The following is a 19,928-nucleotide window of genomic DNA, read 5'->3' on the forward strand; positions in this document are numbered from 1 at the left end:
AGGAGAGGCCACTAAGGCCCTGGCACCAAAGCCAGACAAAGATACCCCAAGAACACCACAGACCATACTCTCGTTAGTACAGATGGAAGAAGTCCTTAACAAAATACTAACAAATGTTTGTGATAAAAACACTCAACAAACTAGAACAGAAGGAACTTCCTCATCCCGATGAAGGGCGTGCACAAAACCCCCCAGCTAATACCGTACTTCACGGTAAAAGACCGAAAGCCTTCCCCCCAAGGTCAGGCTGAAGCCAGGAATGTCTGTTCTCACCAAACCATTCGATGTTGTACTGGGGGTTCTAGCCAGGACAAGGAAAAAGAAAAAAAGTGCTGAAGGGGTCAGGAGAAAATTCCAACAGGCTGGAGTCCAGGAGCGAGGTCACTGCCCCCACGCCCCGCAACTCGGAGGGCAGAGACCCCCACTTGTGGAGCCTTGGCCCCCCCACAATGGTCTGCAGGGATCCCACTCTCCCAGGCCCCACAGAGAGAAACGCAGACACACACACACACTCCCCTCCTCCACCCCCCGCCCCCGCTGTTGGGGGCTGGCAAAAAGCTCCGAGTGCTTTCGCACTGCTTCACATTTCGAGGAGTCTTCCACCTCCAAAGTATGGCTCAAAACTGTCTTCCAGGAAACTGTCCCTTCTCTGCTACACGCCACTGTGGCTCCTCTTGACCTGTCTCAATTCAGACGGATGTGGTTTCTCTCCGAGGCTCACCTGTGGCCGCACTGCCGAGAGTTACAGAAGTGTGTGTGATTCGGACACTACTGCAGGTTGGCATCCACTGGTCTTACGTCTTGCTATTCAGAAGACGGCCCTTGTGCCAAGTAGACTGTAAGCCCCTTTATGGTCAGAGACTCTTTATGGAGAGACAGACAAGGGGCACGTTCTGCCCCCCACAGGGTATCAGATGAGATGAGGCGGGCACAAAGCTATTGCACATTGCATGTGCAATACATTGTCTATTATAACTAACGCAACAGAGGTTCTGTGTCTGGAGGGACTCACCCCGGTTTGGCGGTGCGGGTGAGGGACAGGAGACAACGCGGCGCTGAGGACGGTGCCATTTCGTCGTGGGAGCCGCCCCTCACCGGGCCTCCTTCCGGCCCCTGGGACGGCACGTTTGTCCACCAGACACTTGCTTGCATGCACCTCTGCGCCAGCAGCCTTGCCAGAGGCCGGGGGATGCAGAAGGAACAAGAGTCATAGTAGCTACCCTCTGAGAGTGTCTGCCCAGCGGGGCTGAGGGGCAGGTGCGTGACAGTAAGAAACCAGCAAGGGCTCCTGGGCAGCAGGTTCCTGTAAAGCAGGCTTTCTCAACCAGCAGCGCTGCAGGCTGAATGACTGTTGGTGGAGTGGGGGGCTGTCCTGCTCACTGTCAATGTCCAGCAACACCCCTGGCCTCTCCCCACCAGACACCCACGACCCTGTTCCAAAGCTCTCAACACAGGCCAGGGGACTGCCCTGCCAGGCGTCGTACCACCAGGTCCGCCGGAGGCCTCTCCCCGGACAAAAACGGGGGCTGCGTTGCCGTCTGCAGTTGACCAAAACGTCTCGACCCCATGACCTTGTTTACTCAGGTAACTCAGGAGGCACACACAGCACAGGGACAGCGCTCTGTGAGTGCGAGCAATTCACTGCTGTCAGAGGCAGTTTGACCCCCAATGACTTCATGGGAGCCCTCAAATTACTTGGGCAAATCATCAAAATAGCCTGCATCTTCCTTTCCTAGATGTACAAGTCACACCGGACCTCAAACAACGAACAGGAACCCACACCGTCCGTGCCTCTGCAAATAACGCCCAGAGTGTGGCCTGAGGTGAGCCTGAGGGTCAGGGGGACAGGACTCCAGTCACCCTGGCCAGGAGCAAGGCTGTCACCCTGACTTCACTGACCACAGGGGGTGAGGGCATGATTTCATAGCAGGTGGGGAAGGGACGTGGCCTCCCCTAACCACCCTCTGAGTACGTCGATGGCTCACAAAGCAGGTGGTCCCCTGAGGAGGCTTCCAAGATCCCTCACTGGCCTCGTCACCTTCCTCTGAGCATCCTGCAGACAGTCATGTCCCTTGGAAGAGGAACATATCCTCTGACCGGTACGGAGCACATGCCGTTACCACTGGGCTGGACCTGAAACCTCCGCCCCCACGAACACGGCCCGATGTCACCCGACTTCACTGCAGCCACTCGCGCCCTGACGCCTCCTCGGAGACCACCATCTGGCAGAGCCACGGCCAACGGCATGGGCCCACTTGGGCCTCCCTCCTCCCCTCTATCGCCCTCCAAGGCTTTGATTCATGCAGGCTGGCCTCCCAGGGACTCACTCGGCTTTGCGACTCTAAGCCATACATCAAAGTGGCATTGGGAGTTTCTTTGTCTTCCTTTCCTGAGCAGTTCTGGAGGGGGTCCCAGTTCCTGTTCTTTAGGGGACAGTGGGAGGAATGGACCCCACACTCGGCCCCACACCCCGGGAAGGAAGAGAATGCTTCCCCCATTACGTCTCCCCAGACCCTGGCCACCCCTCGCCTTCCCAGCCAGCCAGTGTGTGGACAGTTTGCTGGCAGACATGGCAGGTGGCAAACCTCTGCAGTGAGATGGCCTCCTTTTCTCGATTGTCAGGGATGCAGGCGGCAGGGAAAGGCACTTAACAAGCACCAGGTGCGTCCTCTCGGCATGATAAATAACACCTGCTGGGTTTCGGGGGCTCCTTAACCCTCATTCAGCAGCCCCACTTTTTTGCAGGGGTCTTTTAGCTTTGCAGGCAGCGTTACCAGGAATGTCTCCTCCTCCTAAAAGGTTATTTGGGACCCACCATCGGAGCCAGTGCTGGGGTGAATCCTGCCACTGTCAGGCTGACGCAGTCCCTGTGAGGTAAATGACACACGTGTCCCAGCTCTGTGCTCAAGAACTGCCTCTACCAGCTAGCCTGTAGGGACACAAATGCACTCAACAGCTCTGGGCTCTGGTTTTGTCTGGATGTATCTCTTTCCCCAAGCTCGGTGTTCGCACTGGGAGCCGGAGGCAAGGTTTCTGGTGGACACCGTGGAACGAACGGTTGGATGCTGACCACCGGGAAAGGCTCGTGGGCCCACTGTTGTGCCTGCACCCCTGGTCCTGGATGCTGCGCACCCACCATGGAGCAGAAAGTTACAGGCGTGGTCCTGCCAGGGACAGCACCTCTAATCCTTCAGAGTCCTGTCATGGGTCACTTGCCTCTTCTCTGAGAGTACAACAAATAAGCATGAATACTCTACATACAGGGAGTCATTTAGTCCGTGGGAAATGGGGCTGAGAAGCAGAGGAGAGAGAAGAAGAGACAGGAAGTGGGAGAAGGACGGTGTGGAAACAAAATCTGAACTCACCTGCAACCAGGGCTGTGTGAGGTGCCTGTGCAGTTAGAGAAGCAAAACCCAGGGTGGGGCGCTCTCCCACTTCAGGAAGAGCCGCAGAGCAGAGGCTATCAGAGAGCAGACCTGGCCCAGCGCTGTGGTGCTACTGCCGTTACTCAGCAGCCGCTGTGTGGAACACTGGGCTGGGGGCCAGGATGGGTCCAGGCAGGGCAAGGCACAGCCCTGCTCCTAGAAGTGATGGGCTGGTTGATGAGGACAGCATTGATGGAGCTCTCGCTCTGCTCCAGGCCCTGCTACAAGTTTATTTAATGCCTCTGAGGTAGGTGCCGTCATTATTAGCTTTTAGGGAAGCTAAGGTGCAAAAAATGAGAGAATTTGCCGCAGGCCACACGGCCAGGCAGGGGAACAGCTGGGTGAGGCCCTGGTGGTCTGGGTGTGGCACCCAGCTCCAAACTGCTGTGTCACACTGCCCGCCCCCCCCCCCCCCATCTTTCCGAAGGCCGGTCTGGGGAGAACCTTGAAGTTGACAGCCTACGGCTGCAAACGACTGGTTCCGGCAGCAAGAGCCCCAGGAAGGAGCTCAGGGTGGAGGGAACCGGTGCGTGCTGCAGGGACTGAGGGCCTGAGACGGTTCATTCAGCTGGTTTCATGGCCAACGCTGCCCTCAAGGTCAGAAGAGCCTCCTGGTCGGTCAGATGGTCTCCTTATTGGTCCTCGAACCTGCCCAGCCTACCCCCACCTGTTCAGGCCTTGCACCTGCTGCCCCATTGGTCGCCCACTCCCTAGAAATCCACGGGGCTCGCCCCTCACCTCACTTGGGTGTCTTCTCAGGGAGATGGCCTCTGGCCGTCGGAAATGGAACCACACCTTCCTCTGCCCCCAAAGGCCCTCCTCTCCCCCCTGTACTCTGCTTCGGTTTTCTTTGTAGCACACGGTGGATAATTCGCACTAACGTCCTGTCTGTACCTTCCCCCACAGCCCCCAACTACTGACGCTCCATAAGGATGGGAGTTTGTTGAAACTTTTCTGAGGCCCCGTGTGCAGAACAGTGTCCCACAAATACGGGCTCTCAATAAGTGTCTGCGGAATAAACGAAGGGCCACGACCTTCCACGATTTCTGCAGTGACACACTGTCCTTCCACGGAAATGAGGAAGGGGGGTCCTCTTTCTAACAGCCCTCGGCCTTCCTAGGAACCGTGACCCCTGGAGCTGTGGAGAGCCCAGCTCGGAGTCCTCGCTGGCCCCAGGCACCAGCTCTGCACCTTCGGAGGTGGGGGTGGGGGAGACTCGGCCACGCCACTGTGAGGGCCCTGCTCCCCAATGGTCACACCTCCCTGCTTGTGCTGGAAAATCCCCGAACCTTTATACTGCAGGGCCCACGGTAACCGACTAGTGTGGCTGGTGGTTGGGTCACCAGTGATACCACGTAACACACAGCCCTAACACTGCCAGTCTGGCCGCTCAGGGCCCGGGGCAGCTCTTTGTCCCCTGGCAGGGGGTTAAGGGCCCCCGCTCAGAGCCGGCACCTGGCTGTGGGCCGCCCTTCCTCACCGGCCCGCAGCCCCGCCCCAAGCCGGGCCTCGCTGGCCCTGCCAGGAGACACGCAGAGCAGCTTCTGGATGACAAGCCATGGCCTCTGTGTCAAGGGCAGCTCTGGGAGCCACGTCTCGCTCACTAGGGACACAAAGCAGCTCAGCTGCACAAGTCGGCTGGTCAGCACGGGGTCACCGATGGCTTTAAAAGAACAAAACGCCCGCAGTGCACAAGCCGAGGGGGACAGAGGTGGAAGGCCTGGTGTGGCCCGCTCTGGGAGGGGCCCCAAGAACGGGCCCCTGCAGCAGAAAGGGAGTCAGCTAACTCACGTGGCCCCGTGGACACGGGGTGAGCTCCTGCCCCAGGAGGACCTGGCCTCCCACAGCCCAAGGCCGTGCAGCCGCGTGGCCGGACAATGAACGCCGTCACGGGTGGCGAGCCCCGTCTCCAGGACGCCGGTTCTGACACGGCGTTTGCCGACAGGAACATTGGATCCATTAATTAAACATCCACCCGCTGTCTGCTCCCCTCTCGGCTTTTTCCCCGTCTCCCTGATCTCGCCCCATGCAGAGCGGGCCCTGGACAAGCCCGAGAGGAAACCGATTGTCTGGCTGTTCGGCATTTGTTAAGACTGGACACGGTGCCTTTGATAAACAGTAAGCCCTGGCTAGGCGCCGAAGATGAAAGGAGAAAAGAAAGCCAGCCTCCATGCTCCCCGCTCACCTCCAGCGCCAGAATGAAAAGATTCTGGAGACCCTAGAGAAGGAATAAATTTGCTTCCGCTTCTTTCTCTTCCTGGAAAGAGGCGGACACTGCACTTAATGAATCATCTTATGCCCATTTGTTCTCGGGTTGCAGGCTCCGGATTTGCTGATGCTTGGGGTCAGGGAAGGTTGCTTTTCTGGCTCTGCCTCTGCATCTATTGTTCTATTGTTCGCATTCTTGCAGTGCCCTTGAATTTCTTCTTCTTCTCCTTGCCAGTTCCAAACTCTCACTGTATTTAAGACCTAGCTCGACACACTCCCAGGAAATAGTAACCATTTTTTTAAAGGAGAGGAGGAAGGTGTCCATTTCTCTATTTTGCTCTGCTGAGGAAGACTTTCATATAATAAACCTGAGGCCCCCATGGACGGAGACTTGGGTATTTTAAAAGTGCTCTGAACCCTGGAAGGCTAGCTCAGTGGGTTAGAGCACTGTCCCAATACGCCAAGGTTGCGGGTTTGAGCTCCAGCCGGGGCACACACAAGAAGCAACCAGTAAGTGCACAAACAAGTAGATCTACAAATCAATGATTCTCTTTCTCTCTCAAATCAATGAAAAAACATTAATAGTGCTCTGAGACCCCGGTCACAGAGCCCAAGGAGCAGCAGGGAAGGAGGCTGGGGAGCTGAGGAGTGAGGTGCTTTCTGTGGGTGGAGACAGGAGACCCTGTTTTGTGGGTCTGCCGGGTCAACGGTCGGGCCACATGTCTCTCCTGACTGCCCCCTCCCCCATAGGGAACCCCGTTCCATCCCTCCCAGGGCCTCCAGTCACAAGTCTCTCCAGTTCTGACCTTGGCTTCTTCTCTCTGCCTGGGATTCCACTTTCTTATTTGTATTCACATGGAAGGCTTGCTGGCCATATGCCCCCAAGGGTCAACAGGCATCAGGAGCCGAGCTTCATGGTTTGCGGTCACAGGCTGTGGCTCGTTTTCCCAGCGCAACATGTTTCACCCCAAAGAACAGAGTTTACTGCGGGCCTCGTGGTGGCCGAGCTGGCAGAACTATCTGGGCAACACCCCGGGGGTGCGAGGACCTCTCTGTGCCAGGCTGCCTGCGTCGGGAAATCCCATGTCTCACTCTTTTCAGCCACCCAGTCCCCCGGGGACCCCACCTCTGACTCCCGGGAAACCCCTGAGATCTGGGAAGTCAGTGGCCGACGGTGCTGCGGTTTTGCCTGGGACAGGAAAACGCCTTCCCTGAGCCCAGCTCCAGCCGGCTCTGCAGGCTCTCGTCCCAAACGGCCGTCTGCGCGCTTCCCACCGCAGCAAGGTCACAGGGCAGGGAGCGGGAGGCCCTACGGAGTGGGCTGAGACCCTCTGTCCTTCCAGAGGCCATCGAACACTATCCCGTGGAGGTGGCCAGCTGCAAGTCCAGAAGGGGCCTTAGAGAGGATCCCAGGGGTGTCCAACCTTTTGGTGTCTCTGGGCGACACTGGAAGAAGAGTTGTCTTGGGCCACACATTAAATACACTGCAACACGTAATCACAAACAAAATCTCATAATGTTTTAAGTAAACGTATGATTTTGTGGTGGGCTGCATTCATAGCCATCCGGAACCACATGCAGCCTACAGGCCTCAGGGTGGACACCCCCGATTCCAGACCAACATTTAAGAAAAACAGGAGTGGGAACTAAGGCCACTGAGGCTCCCCACACGCACTCGATGAAGGCAGGGCAGGAGTGAGAACCGGAAACACGGCCGCCGACCCCTGAGCCCTGTCTGCGGGCGCGTTCGGCCTGACCCGGACCTTACACGGGAAAGTTGTAACATCAACTTTCCAACTTTGGGAACTCTGAACTCCTCCCTCCTCGGATTCTCAACCTGCTGAGGCCCTCCAGCCACAGCTGGATGCAAAACAAGAGGGCAAGGTGTCATGAGGGCCATTGTGGGGATGCGGGAGAGCGCAGCATTGTATTGACTCCACGGAAGGCTCTCCAGCGGCCCACAGAACACCCCTGGTTGGGACAGCTGCCTTGGGAAAGGAGCAGGACTGTTTGTTTCCCGACGTTCGCGATGGCAGTGTGTGGGCCAAAGCCAGGAAGACCAGTCTCATGGGCAGAGAGGAAACCCACGGAGCACACCAACCAGAGTGGGTGAGTCAGGCTGAAACTACCAACACCCACGATACAGTCACCAGATCATGAGGACTTGCCGTGAGTAGGGGTGTCTGAGGTTGCCTGTAGCCCCTGCGGGCAATGTCAAGGAGAAAAGCCACTACCTCTGCACCATCTCTCTTGCCAACAAAGGCTCAGCCCACAAAGCTGACACAGTAGAAAATTCCAGGCTACACCCAAAACCAGCCACGTGTGTCCCCCTCGGGGGATGCCGAGTGTTCAGCTCACGGTGGAAGCTCAGTGAACACCTGTGAGGGGACTCCACGTCTAAACACAGAGGGACGGTCAGCAGGGGGATGCCAGTGCCGGGGAGGATGCTCTGCCGGCTCACCCACCGCCGAGGCCCCCTCCCCCGGCCCCGCCGTACCTTCCTCAGCTCATCCTTCTCCCTGGTGTGGGTGTCCTCCAGGACCTTGCGCTCCGAGTGGGCCTTCTGCAGCTCGGTCCGCAGGCTCTCGACCTCCTCCTGCAGCCTCGGGCTGCTGTCCCCACCTCGGCTCTGCTGGTAGTGGGCCAGCTCCTTCTTCAGCTTCTCCACCTCCACGGCGTGGGCGGAGGTGACTGTGGAAAGCTGCTCCGACAGGGTCTTGAACTCTTTGTTCTGCGGAGAACAAAACAGGGAGAGGGGAGAAGAGGTGGAGAGCAACGTTATCTGGCTGGGGAAAAAACACGAAGGCAAGTTGAAAAACAAAAGGGACACTGAAGCTGGCATTGAACCCCACACTCACTGCATGCCCCGTGCTTTCCGGCATCTCCCTAACACGGCTCTGCTGTGGGCCAGGAGAAGAAACACAGGAAAACAAAACCGCCCATGCTGGTGCTCAAGGAGCGACTACGACGAGCCGAGGCAGAGCAGGCAGCTCTCTGTGCCCGGCTGGACAGACCGCACGCCTCGGTTTTCAGTGTGGGAACAGCGTAGCTGGCTTCCTGGGTCCGCAGCCTCTGCTTCCCCGAACTCCCTGCTCGGCCACACTGGGCCCTCCTACCCTTGGCCTCGCTGGCACAAAGAGCTGCAACCTAATCTCTGGCTCTGAGACAAAGGCCCCCTTCAGCATCCCTCGTCCAAGGAGGCCCTCCACAGGGCCCCGGGATCCCTCTCACCACCTGTCAGCGTGCCCTGGAGGGCTCCGACTCCAGAACCGAGGCCCGGGCAGAGTCCGTCCATGCCGTGCCCTGCAGATGGCGTGCCCGCTCACGTGCCCGCTCAGGCAATAGGTAGACATGAGCAGCATTCCCCCCCGGGCCTGGCACAGGCATGGGGGAAGGGGGGCCTGGGAAGTGGATGGCAGATGAGCTCACATGGGTGAAGCATTGAGGACCCAAGGCCAGTGTCGAGTACCAGTGGACACATGGGCACAACTGGTCCTGCAGTCTCTGAGAGCATCAGCTGCCAAGTGGCCAGCGGGGCAAGTGCAGAGGGAAGCAGGGCTCTCCAAATAATCAGTCAAGCAACAATAGTCACTGGTGATTGTTTGTTGCCAGTTTCTGCAGGAGCTCTGGAGAAAACAGGGCTCCTGGCTAACATACCAATAAGCGGGGGCATCAGGAATCAATTGTTCATTTACACCAGAAATTAAGCTCTAGGGGAATCACTGAGGAGAAAAGGACAGCTTTTGGCCCTGTAAAATGCTACACATGCCGTGGCACCTCGAGGCTGAGACCCCGCCGACCTGAGGGCAGCACCGAGCCAGGGCTCCTGGTTAGGAGATCAGGGTGTGGGCTGGACTTCAGCCCCACTTGGCCGCACGGCCAGTCACCCTGCGCAGAGCACAGCTTGCAGAGCTGTACGCAAGAGCCTCTGAGCGGTTCCCAACCAGTGCTCTGCAGAGAGGGGTGGGTCAAACCATCTCAAGACAGGCTGCAACATGAAAAATGACATACCCTACACACAGTACTAGTACTTAATGGGCGCTTGCTACACGGCAGGCCCTGTGGTGCATGATCCGGCATATTAACTCATTCACTCCTCGGAAAAACCCTATGTAGTAAGGCTGGTTCACAGCCCCATTTCACAGTTGAGAAAACTGAGGCACGGAAGGCCAAAAGCTGTGACTTGTAACATATTATTTTTCAAGTGTATATGGATGCTTTTGTGATCATAAACATGAAAAAATTGGACACATTTACTGTGTGCATACTAAGTGTACTCAATCAAACTGATTTAAAAGGCAATTGCCCTGGCCAGTGTGGCTCAGTTGGTTGAAGCATTGCCCCATACACTGGCAGGTTGAGGGTTCGATCCCCAGTCAGGGCACACACCCAGGTTGTGGGTTCAGCCCCTGGTCAGAGTGCAATGAGAGGTAAAAAATTGATGTTTATCTCCTGCATCGATATTTCCCTCCTTCTTTTGTCCTCCCTTCTCTGCTCTCTAAAATCAATAAGCATGTCCTTAGGTGAAGTTTAAAAACAAAAGGCTACTGAGTGAAGTCATATGTTTGTGTCAACATTTTTCAGGTAAAATATATTTAAACATAGCCTTATATTCATAAAGGCCTAAGAAACTTGACCTGTACTATGAAAAGATCGCAGGTGCCACTGGAACGAGTCGCTCTACATGTTTGCCCAAGAGAAGCCGCACTGGCAAAGCTGAGTTCACAGGTCACAACATTTCAGCTGAAAAATGTCACAGCATGGCCTCCACCAAGGACACTGTGAAAACTGGCCCCAGGAACTGTCACTGGTACTTCCTGCTGAAGGACGTTGTGAAGCCTGAGGCTGGTTACACCACGTAACAAAAGCACACAAGAAGGCGTCAGCACCAAGGACAGCTCCGGTCCTTCTCCTCCTCTTCCAGCAACTGTCCAGTGGCCCTGCTTCCTCCTTTCTGTAGTGTCCTTGGGATGGTGTGCCGATTCTGTGTTATTCTAGCTGGGTCACAAAGCCTACACATGAACTTTGGCCTCTAGCCTTACCCTGGTTTTATTTTTCAGTTTCCTCCCTTGCTGACTTCTTGACAACTTAAAAGCACCGACTACCCTCCACCCCACTACCCACCCCCCCCCCCCCCCCCCCGTCCACCCTGGGAGCTGGGAACTACTCCTCTAGCCCCACCATGGTGTCAGTGCATTGTGGAACTAAGAGTTACCTTAGAGACCATAAGCCAACCCTTCCCCCATTCACACCCCCACACCCAGAAGACCTCAGGGTCCAAGGGGAGGTTTGGCCCTGACCGCAAGCTGTCAGCTCTGTTGCAAATGTAACTGAGCCAGAACTCAGGCCTCCATCTGGCTGGGAGCTCATCCACCCCGTACTGTCTGTAGATGCTTGGAGATGACTTTGTCTGCGTCACCCCGGCACACGTGTGTCCTCTCCCTCCGCTGGAGAGCCCTGTGTGGCGGGGGCATCGCTGAAAGAACAGAAACCCACTCACTTGCCAGTGGTGGCCCTGCCGCTGAGAGGCTGCCCTGATGCAAGAATCTCTGACGAGCTGGTGCCACAGATCATATGGACGCCCCCTCACACAGCAGAGTGCCCGGCGTGGCCCATGACCCCAGGGCTCACCCCCCTGTAAGGGGCCAGCCAGTCTGAGGCTAACACTGTCCGCACTGGTCAGAGGTGGCAAACACGCTCTGGAGCCAGAGTGCCAAGGCGTGCCACTTACTAGCTGTGTAACCTTGGCCAGGCTACTTAACCTCTCTGTGCCTCAGTTTAAAAAGTGAATAATATTGGTATTATTTCATAGGGTTACGGTGTGGGTTAAATAAGTTCCTATGTGAATTTGAGAACAGTGAATGGCACATAGTCAGGCAACATGGGGAGGGGTGCAAGAAAGCAAGATCTGATGCATCCTTCCCGCCTCCCCTGACCACCCCCCGCTCACAGGGCCCCTGCCCCGGGAGGGTAACACCCGCCACCACTCCCAGATGCTTGCCAAGCAGGAAGCCAAAGGCAAAAGCTCTTTTTAAAAATAGCCTTTTAAATTTGCTTCCCTTTGATGTTCAAGCACGTGAGTTGTAAAATACCAGACCTATTTTTAACCTCTCAAGTCAGCTTCGGAAATCAGCAAAGCCAGCGCCAGGCCTGATGGGCTGAGGTGGCTGGGCGGTGCCCACAAAGCCTTCTCGTCCCTCCGACTATCCTTTGCTCAGAAGGTAATTGGCAAAATTGGACCCCCCAAATACCTCTTCTGGTCAGATATCAGCAGCCGCAACAGCAATAATAAAAGACTTGGACACCTTTGCGCTGGCATTTTTCAAATGTCCGGTCCCAGAGACCAGATATCTCTTCCTTTGCACTCCTGTCCCTCTGAGACAGTGGCCCCTCTCCCCGACCCTGCACGTCGCTGCAGGCAGGCGCCGAGTGTCCTTACCCCACACGCAGGTGTCTGCCTTGCTTCCCCACTAAGGAGCCGTGCCAACCTGGACACTCTGCAAAACTCACACAGAGAAGGGAAACCTCCAGTGATGGTCTCTTAAGAGGAATTTTTTTTTTTTGTGCAAGAGCAGAGGAGCCGGAACATGGTACTGCCATCTCTGCACTGCTTTGGGGCTCTTGTTCTGGGCAGCTGGCTCTGGTATGAAATGGCTCATTTGTTTTCTTGCTCTACTGGGGTCATGAGAAACCTAAAAATTGCTTAGCATAGAATAGGTCTAATAAAACCAAGTGACCTCCCAGGCAATGCCTGGTGGCCCCAACTCTAACTCGCCCCCTTTCCCCACACGCCCACACCATGCACACTCGGCGCACACTCTCCCTCCCTCTCCAAAAACCCTCCAGGAGCTGCAGGGGCCTGCTCCTGTGGCCGCCCTAACACCGTGCACGAGCAAAGTAACACTGAGTGAGCTCCCTTCCGGCTCTGGGAGCCCAGAGGAGCAACGGCACAGGAAAGAACTGAAACTCAGTAATGCTTGGGATTGAAATGTTTGCATCACCCTAGTTATGGCGGTGGGGTCAGACACCTGGGCTGGAATGCTGGTTCTAGACCTTTCTAATTCTCTGACCTTGGCAAGGCACCTGGTGTCCCTGACCCACAATGTCCTCTACTGTAAAATGACCTTGCAAAGCTGTGCAAAGATCAAATGAGAGGGAACATGAAATACCTATTGCAGGGCCTGGTGATCGGAGAAAAGCCGGGGTGGCGGGGGCCCCCCCGGGGTCCAGCCGCTCCCTGGCAACCCTGCTTCCAGTGTGTGTCGGGGTCGCCCCTGCTCACCGAGCCACCAAAGCACCAGCAGCGGTCCGTCGAGTCGATCTGAGGAGAGGGAAGGCTGGCCCCCGGGCCACCGCGAAGTGGCTGCAGGGGTGTCGTGCGCACACACGGGCCTTGCCTTTCCAGCCAGCGGGGGTGCCGGTGTCCCGCGTCTGTCTGGGATCCCTCCCAGCACCCCGCACAGCACCCCGCACTTGCAGGGACTGGACCAATGACTTGTCACTCATGTGACTCACTGACACGGGAAGGGGGCCAGAGAAGCAAGACAAAGGAAAACGCTTGAACGCAATTACCAACGATAACCATTTCCCGAGTTTCCTGCGGCACGGCAGGCTCTTCGTCAAAGTCCGCTCACCTGTGTCTCTGACAGCCCCATTTTACAGACCAGGAAACTGAGGCTCGAGGTGCTTAGATCAGTCACTCAAGTTCTGAGCAGCAGTGCTGAGATCAAACCGGACTCTTTCTCATTCCAAAGCACGTGCTCTTCCCACCACACCATACCACACACACCACACACCACACACACCATACACCACACCACACACCACACAACACACCACACCATACACCACACCACACAACACACCACACAACACACCACACACCACACCACACAACACACCACACCATACACCACACCACATCACACACCACACAATACACCACACAACACACCACACCATACACCACACCACACCACACACACCACACAACACACAACACACCACACCATACACCACACAACACACCACACCACACACCACACCACACACCACACCATACACCACACCACACACCACACAATACACCACACAACACACCACACCATACACCACACAACACACCACACCATACACCACGCCACACCATATGCCACACCACACACCACACCACACCATATGCCACACCACACACCACACCACACACCACGCCACACCATACACCACACCACACACCACATCACACCATACACCACACCACACAATACACCACACAACACACCATACACCACACAACACACCACACAACACACCATACACCATACCACACCATACCACAGAGGGGCAGAAGAGCAAAGTGGTGAAGAAAACAGGCCCTGGAGCTGGGGCTCAGATGGTGGCCCCACCACTGTCGCCTGTACGACTTGAGGAGGTCACTTGCCCTCAGTTTTCTCACTGCTGCAAAGAAGCAGGAGGATACTGTTCATCTCACTGTTGAGAGAGACAGAGCGTAGGTCAGAGCATGGCTCGCGGTGAACCCTCCACAAACACCAGCCACGGCTCCACATCACGCTGCCTCGACGAGGGAGGGAGAGCCTGACTTCAGGCGAGGGATCAGCTTCCTCTTGCTGCCGTGACAAATGACCACCGAGCCAGTGGCCTGAAACAACCCAGACCTGTGACCCTGCACTTCCAGAGGTCAGGCGCCTACAAGGGTCAGCAAAGTGGAGAGCTCCTCCCGGAGGCTCTACGGGAGGACCCGTTCATGCCTTCTCCGGTTGCTGGAGGCTGTGTGCACGTTCCCTGCTCACGACCCACGTCACTCCCACCCCCAGGCCTGTCATCCCTCCTCCTCCTTAGAACCCGACCTTCCCGCCTCTCTCTGACGAGCACACCTGTGAACACGCTGCCGGGCCCACTCACTCCAGGGTCTCCTCCCCATCTCCGGGTCCTCGACTCAATCACATCTGCAAGGTGCCCTTTGCTCCGTAAGGTAGCACACTCAGAGGCTCCGGGGATTAGGACGTGGGCACCCTTGGGGCTGTGATTCTGCCTGCCACGGTCAGCAGCCCTTGCTGCCGAGGGGGGACACCCTGAGGACATGCGCACTCGCTTGGGCCCGTGGCCTGTGAAGTTCCCAGAGGAAGCAGTGGGCGTCTCTCAAACATGGAGCCGCCCCAGGCACCCAGCCTGGTGGGGGTGCGGTCCCGAGCCCCACCTGGTCGTCGATCTTCCGCTGCAGCTGGACCACCTTGTTCTCCATGCCCACGTTGAGGCGCTTCAGGTGCTCCGCCGACCGAGCCTCGATCTTGAGGGCCTTCAGCTCCTGCTTGGCCTTGAGCCTTCGGAAGGCGCACTGGATGACGATGGCCGCGCCCCGCAGCCGCCGGAAGTGCCGGCGTGCCATCCAGCCCCGCGTGTGCTTCTGGATGATGGTGGCCTTGTGCTCCCGGAGGACCTGGCAAGGGACAAGCACACTCCTGGTCAGTCTGCGCTGCAGGATGGGAGTGGGAGAGGCTCACGCACTGCCCGGGGGAGGTGAGAGCTGTGGTCGACTAAGCTTTGGGAGACACAGAGAGGACCTGCCCACAAGATGAAAGGCTCTGATGGCCATTTGCTCTGAGAGCAGGTCTTCCCCAGGTCCCACAGCCCGCGTGCCTGCAGGGCGTCAGCTGTCAATCCCTTGTTTTAGGTTTGTTTGTTTTCTTAACTTTTTATCGGTTAGCAAACCACAGTCTAAAAGCCTCAAAGTTGAAGGGGTCTGAAGATCTTCCAGCCGGCACCTCCCCATTCACCAGATTGGGCTTCAGCACTGGTGAGGGGACCTGGGTGGGGGCCCTGAGTGGGGGCCCGCAGTGGCTGCTGACGGCTTATAGCCACAGACAGGGCTCGTGGGTCACTGGTTCTTGTTTTTTCCTGCCGTATTACAGCCACTCAGAAAACTGAGGATGCACAGATAACACAAGAGTGTTATCAATGTTCTTGCCCCAACACCCTGCAAAATAATCGTTTGTGGAATAAAGGGGTAAATAAGCAAACACCCCAAGAGGCCGACTGCCCGGTCCCACAGCTCTGAGAGGGGCTGGTTTGCACCTAGTGCCTCCCAAGTACCACCTGCCCCTTCCCCGGTGACGTCACACAGCTGTCACCAACCTCCCAGGAACAGTCACAGAACCTTCGTCCCCCGGTCTGAGTTTCTCTACCTAGCACATCACATCAGGGTGTGCTCCGTCCTGGTAGAGACGTTCATTTTAGAAAAATAAGAAACCATTTTCGACGTTTCCTTTCAACCCATTTTTGGCCTTGGCCTTGAGCGTCAGGTGCGTGGGGGGAATTGGTGGCAGGAGGTGTTCGGACGCGAGGCCACCTAACCAGGTAGCTCGGCCTCACAGGGTAACGGCCTGGCAGGGAGGAGCCAGGGCCCCTCTCCTGGCCTCTCCGGGCTGGGCTTAAGGTTGCTAATCTGTCAAATACAGGGTCTGGACCTGGCGCTGTCTCACATCACCCCTGCCCTCCAAGTCTGGGCGAGCCCGAGATGGGCCGCCGGGCTCTGCCACGAGCTGGCTGAGTGTCCTTGGGGCGGTGGCTCAGCCTCTCCAAGCACCGCAGCTGTCGAAGGGGGGCAGAGGCAGGCACCCTTCCCAGCTATGATGGTTAATCTTATGTGTCACCCGGCCGCAGGAGCTCAGGCTAAGCGCTGCTTTGGGGGGTGTCTGCGAGGGTGTGTCCAGAGAGGTGAGCATTGGACACAGTGGACTCAGGCTGGGCGGCGCCATCGAATCCATGGGGGGGGGCGCGCAACAGAACAAAGGGTCGAGGAAGGAGGAATTCGCCCCCTTTCCAGTGTTGAGCTGGGACGTCTCATCTCTTTTTCTCCTGCCCTCAGGTGGGACTCACGCCACAGCCTCCCCTGGGCCGGAGGCCTGCAGACTCGAGCTGAACACACCCCCTGGCTTTCCTGGGCCTCCCTCCGGCTGCAGACAGGAGGCTCATCAGCCTCCATAACCACTGAGCCCATCCCTCCTCATGAATGTCCATATGTGCGCGTGCACACGCACACACACACACACACACGTTCATATCTCCTGTGGGTTCTATTCCTCTGGAAAACCCTAACTAACACATCTCATGGGACTTTGGATAGGGTTCAGTGAGAACGGAGCTGTGCAGTGACTTAGGAAAAACTGAGGCGTCCCCAACAAACACCCGAGTTGGTGAGGATGCATTTGTGGCTGTCGGCGTCTGGGTTCTCGGCCCTCAAGCCCCTGGCATGGGTACGCACCTGGTGGTAGGTCCTCCGCACGAACATGCCCCGCACGAAGGCCTGGATGACGACGGCAGCCCCGAGGACCCTCCGGTAGGCCCGGCGGGCCCTCTGCATGCGGTACTGCTTCTGGAGCACCACGGCCGCCCGGGTCCTCCGCAGATGCTCAGCCAGCCTGGGGAGGGAGACAGGGGCGGGCCACGCTGATGGCGGCTCTGAGCTGGTCCTGAATGAATTCCTCCCCCCTTGGGCCCTGTCTGGACACCCCGGGTCAAACCGAGTCTCATCACCCTGACTGACCAGAGCCGTGTCCAGGCACTTGAAGCTCAGGCTCAGAATGACAGAATTCACCTCTTCCTTGTTATCCAACAAGCCTTTCCACAGAACTCAGTGGGAGTGTGACCGACTCTGTGACCTCCACGTGCCCACTCCCCCACCTGCAGGCCCCTCACTGCAACCTGGGCACACTCCGTGTTCACACCTGGGCCTGTCCCCTGGACTCACGGGGCTTGGAGACATCGGGGCCATGTCTCGGTTGCCCTTGCGCCCCTCCCCCCCCCCCCACCTCTAGTGCAGGGCCTGGCCTCGTAGGCACTAAGGAAATGTTCACTGAACGGACACGGCCTTCTCAGGCCTGCCCAGATCTCGCCGCTTCCTCGTCTCCTGCCCCTCTGCCTGGGTCGGACTGCGTGTGGACAGTGCCCTCCCTCTGCTGCATTTCCGCATACCCCCTCACAGTCGCCAAGGAAGACAGCAACGTCACTCTGACGCTTCTTCTTACCCCCCTCGAGGGCTTTGTTTGCTGGCAGACTCACAGCAGGCATTCAATTGCGGACTCAGAATATTAAAAGCTACAAGGACTTAGAACTCATCTAGTGCAGTCCCAGAGGAGAAGGTAACCCCCAGCCCCGGAGGCCTGCCGAAATGAGTCTGATTTCCAGTTCCCCCTGGCTTCTCTCCACAGACGGGCCCTGCGTATCCACTAGAACACAAACTCTCACGCAGAGAGCGCAGGCCAACTCTGCTTTGTATCCTCACCGCTGGGCCCCAGGCAGAGTCCCAAGCACAGGACAGTCGGTGACGACTTGGTTGGCACAGGTTGCTGATGATTACTTAGTGTTGGTTCCCATTTCTACAGCTTTTGTTCCGGAGGTCCTCTCTCAACTGTTCAGAAGTAACTACAGGCGCTCACCATCTCTGGGTGGGCTTGAGCAAACAAACAGCTCACGGCCAGGACGGGAGGTGGGCAGGAGCGGGCTTCCACATTTGTAGCATGAAGGGTTCCTGCTCTGGCATCGTAACTCTGGGGCTCGCTTATTTTTCCACGTTCAGGCAGAGGTGACTGGACTGCATTGGCTTCCGAATGCAAGACCTTACGGCAATCACTGTCACGTCCCCAAGGACATCCCTACTGGCAGAGGTCGCTGATTGTGAGCCAGGGCCGGGTCTTACAGGAGGCCGCGTCCTCCGAGCCTGTATCGGGGGTGGGGGGGATGCCTAATCGCTTTTGCATGTCATCCAGCCGATGACCTCAGTCGGTAGAGCAACAGCTAAAATTGAGAGGTTTCTTCGGTTTGGTGTTAAGCTGGGCAGACGGCCTGACTGGCACCTGGGCTTGGCCCCTAGGTGGCCGCTTGCGATGGGACAAGTCACACCCTCTCTGTGTGGACTCAGTGCAGCAGCTCAAACAGGGGCCTCCGGGACCTCTCCAGCCCTAGTCTTAAACTCCCAAAGGATTTTGAAATGAATCTTGTAAATCATGAAGTGGGGTACAAGTTCATGATGATGGAAATGCTGAATGTATCACTTTTTATAAAAGAAGATCATTTTACTTTGGGGTTAAGTAAAAGGAAAGTGGTGATTCTGTGGCAAAACCAGCCAGTGTGAGGGTGGCACTCCTGTGATGGGAACAGCCTGGGGGGACCAGGACACCTGCTCCCTCAGGTGAGAGGGGCACGAGAGAGACGACCCAGCTGCTGGGTCGAAGTCAGGAGGCAGACAGGGCCCCATGGGAACCACTCCGAGGACAGAGGCTCAGAGCAGCCAGCCGCTGAGAGAGCCCTGCCCCCCACCCCCACCCTGCTGCCCAGACGTGCCCCCGCTCGGCTCACCTGCGGGCCAGGTGTCCTCGGCAGTACCTCTGCAGAGTTAAGGCGGCCCCCCTCAGCCTGCGGTATTTCACCCTCTGCAGCCAGCCCCGCACGGTTTTCTGGATCATGATGGTGGCTGCCCGGAACTTGTCGGCCCGGAGCTTCTCCAGGTAGGCCACCTGGCCTGCCCGGAAGAAGATCTTGGTTCGGCCAAACTGGAACTTGTCAGGGTCCTTTACAAGGCAGGGAGGACAGCTGGTCACCGTCAGAGAACAGTGAGGTGACAGGCCCACCCCGCCAATCCCTCCAGTGCGGAATTCCCCGTCAGTCAGAGCTCACAGGCCCCTATGCCTTAGATGCACAGTAGCTCTCAGCATCCCTGTGCCCGCCACTGAGTCCACCTGCACGTGTGGCACAGGCCCTGGGCTCAGTGCCCAGGATTTGGCCATGAACGAGATGCCTGCTCCTCCAGCAGCTGACACGGTGAGCACAGACAAAGACAAAGTATGTTTTGTTTTGTTTCAGCAAAGACACAATCTGTTTTCAGGCGAGGGCTGAAGGGTGGGATGGGGCTGTTTCCATAGGACGATCTAAGCCGTCTCTGGGCAGGCGAGACCCGAGCCAAGGCCCCAGTGAACCGAAGGCGGCAGCCCGGAGAGAGTCCAGGGGAGGAGAGTTCATAAGCAGAGCAGAGCAGACGCAAATGTCCTGTGGTGGCAACAAGCTGTGCGTGTTTGAGGAACAGGAGAGCTGGGATGGCTGAGCGGGGAATAAGAGGAACTAGTCATCACAGGCCAAAAACTGGAGGGGGGCCGCCGGGGACTCTGAGCAAGGGAATGGCTGATCTGGTCGACATCTTAAAAAGACTATCCTCAAATGGCTGCACAGTTGACTGAATAATTTCAGACCACAAATAACTCCCCAAGTCAGTTTTGTTTGGCT

The 19,928-nt window shown here is 57.0% G+C and overlaps 1 protein-coding gene across 3 annotated transcripts in view; it reads right to left on the minus strand.

The window, feature by feature from the left end:
• MYO5B (myosin VB) overlaps positions 1 to 19,928 on the minus strand; it is a 258,368-nt gene that overhangs the window by 36,865 nt on the left and 201,575 nt on the right. For all 3 annotated transcript variants that reach the window (XR_006787004.1, XM_045850063.1, XM_045850061.1), the window contains exons 19-22: positions 19,008 to 19,219; positions 16,915 to 17,071; positions 14,851 to 15,090; positions 8,131 to 8,364 (exon numbers count right to left, since the gene is read on the minus strand). Coding sequence is in view for 2 of the 3 variants with exons in the window: in XM_045850063.1 (XP_045706019.1) it covers positions 8,131 to 8,364; positions 14,851 to 15,090; positions 16,915 to 17,071; positions 19,008 to 19,219 (843 nt within the window). In the remaining variant the exon portion in view is untranslated. The remainder of the gene's footprint in view (positions 1 to 8,130; positions 8,365 to 14,850; positions 15,091 to 16,914; positions 17,072 to 19,007; positions 19,220 to 19,928) is intronic.

Source organism: Phyllostomus hastatus, unplaced genomic scaffold (genome assembly GCF_019186645.2).
Source record: "Phyllostomus hastatus isolate PE091 unplaced genomic scaffold, TTU_PhHast_1.1 phas_contig_80, whole genome shotgun sequence".
In the NCBI taxonomy this organism is placed as follows: Eukaryota; Metazoa; Chordata; class Mammalia; order Chiroptera; family Phyllostomidae; genus Phyllostomus; species Phyllostomus hastatus.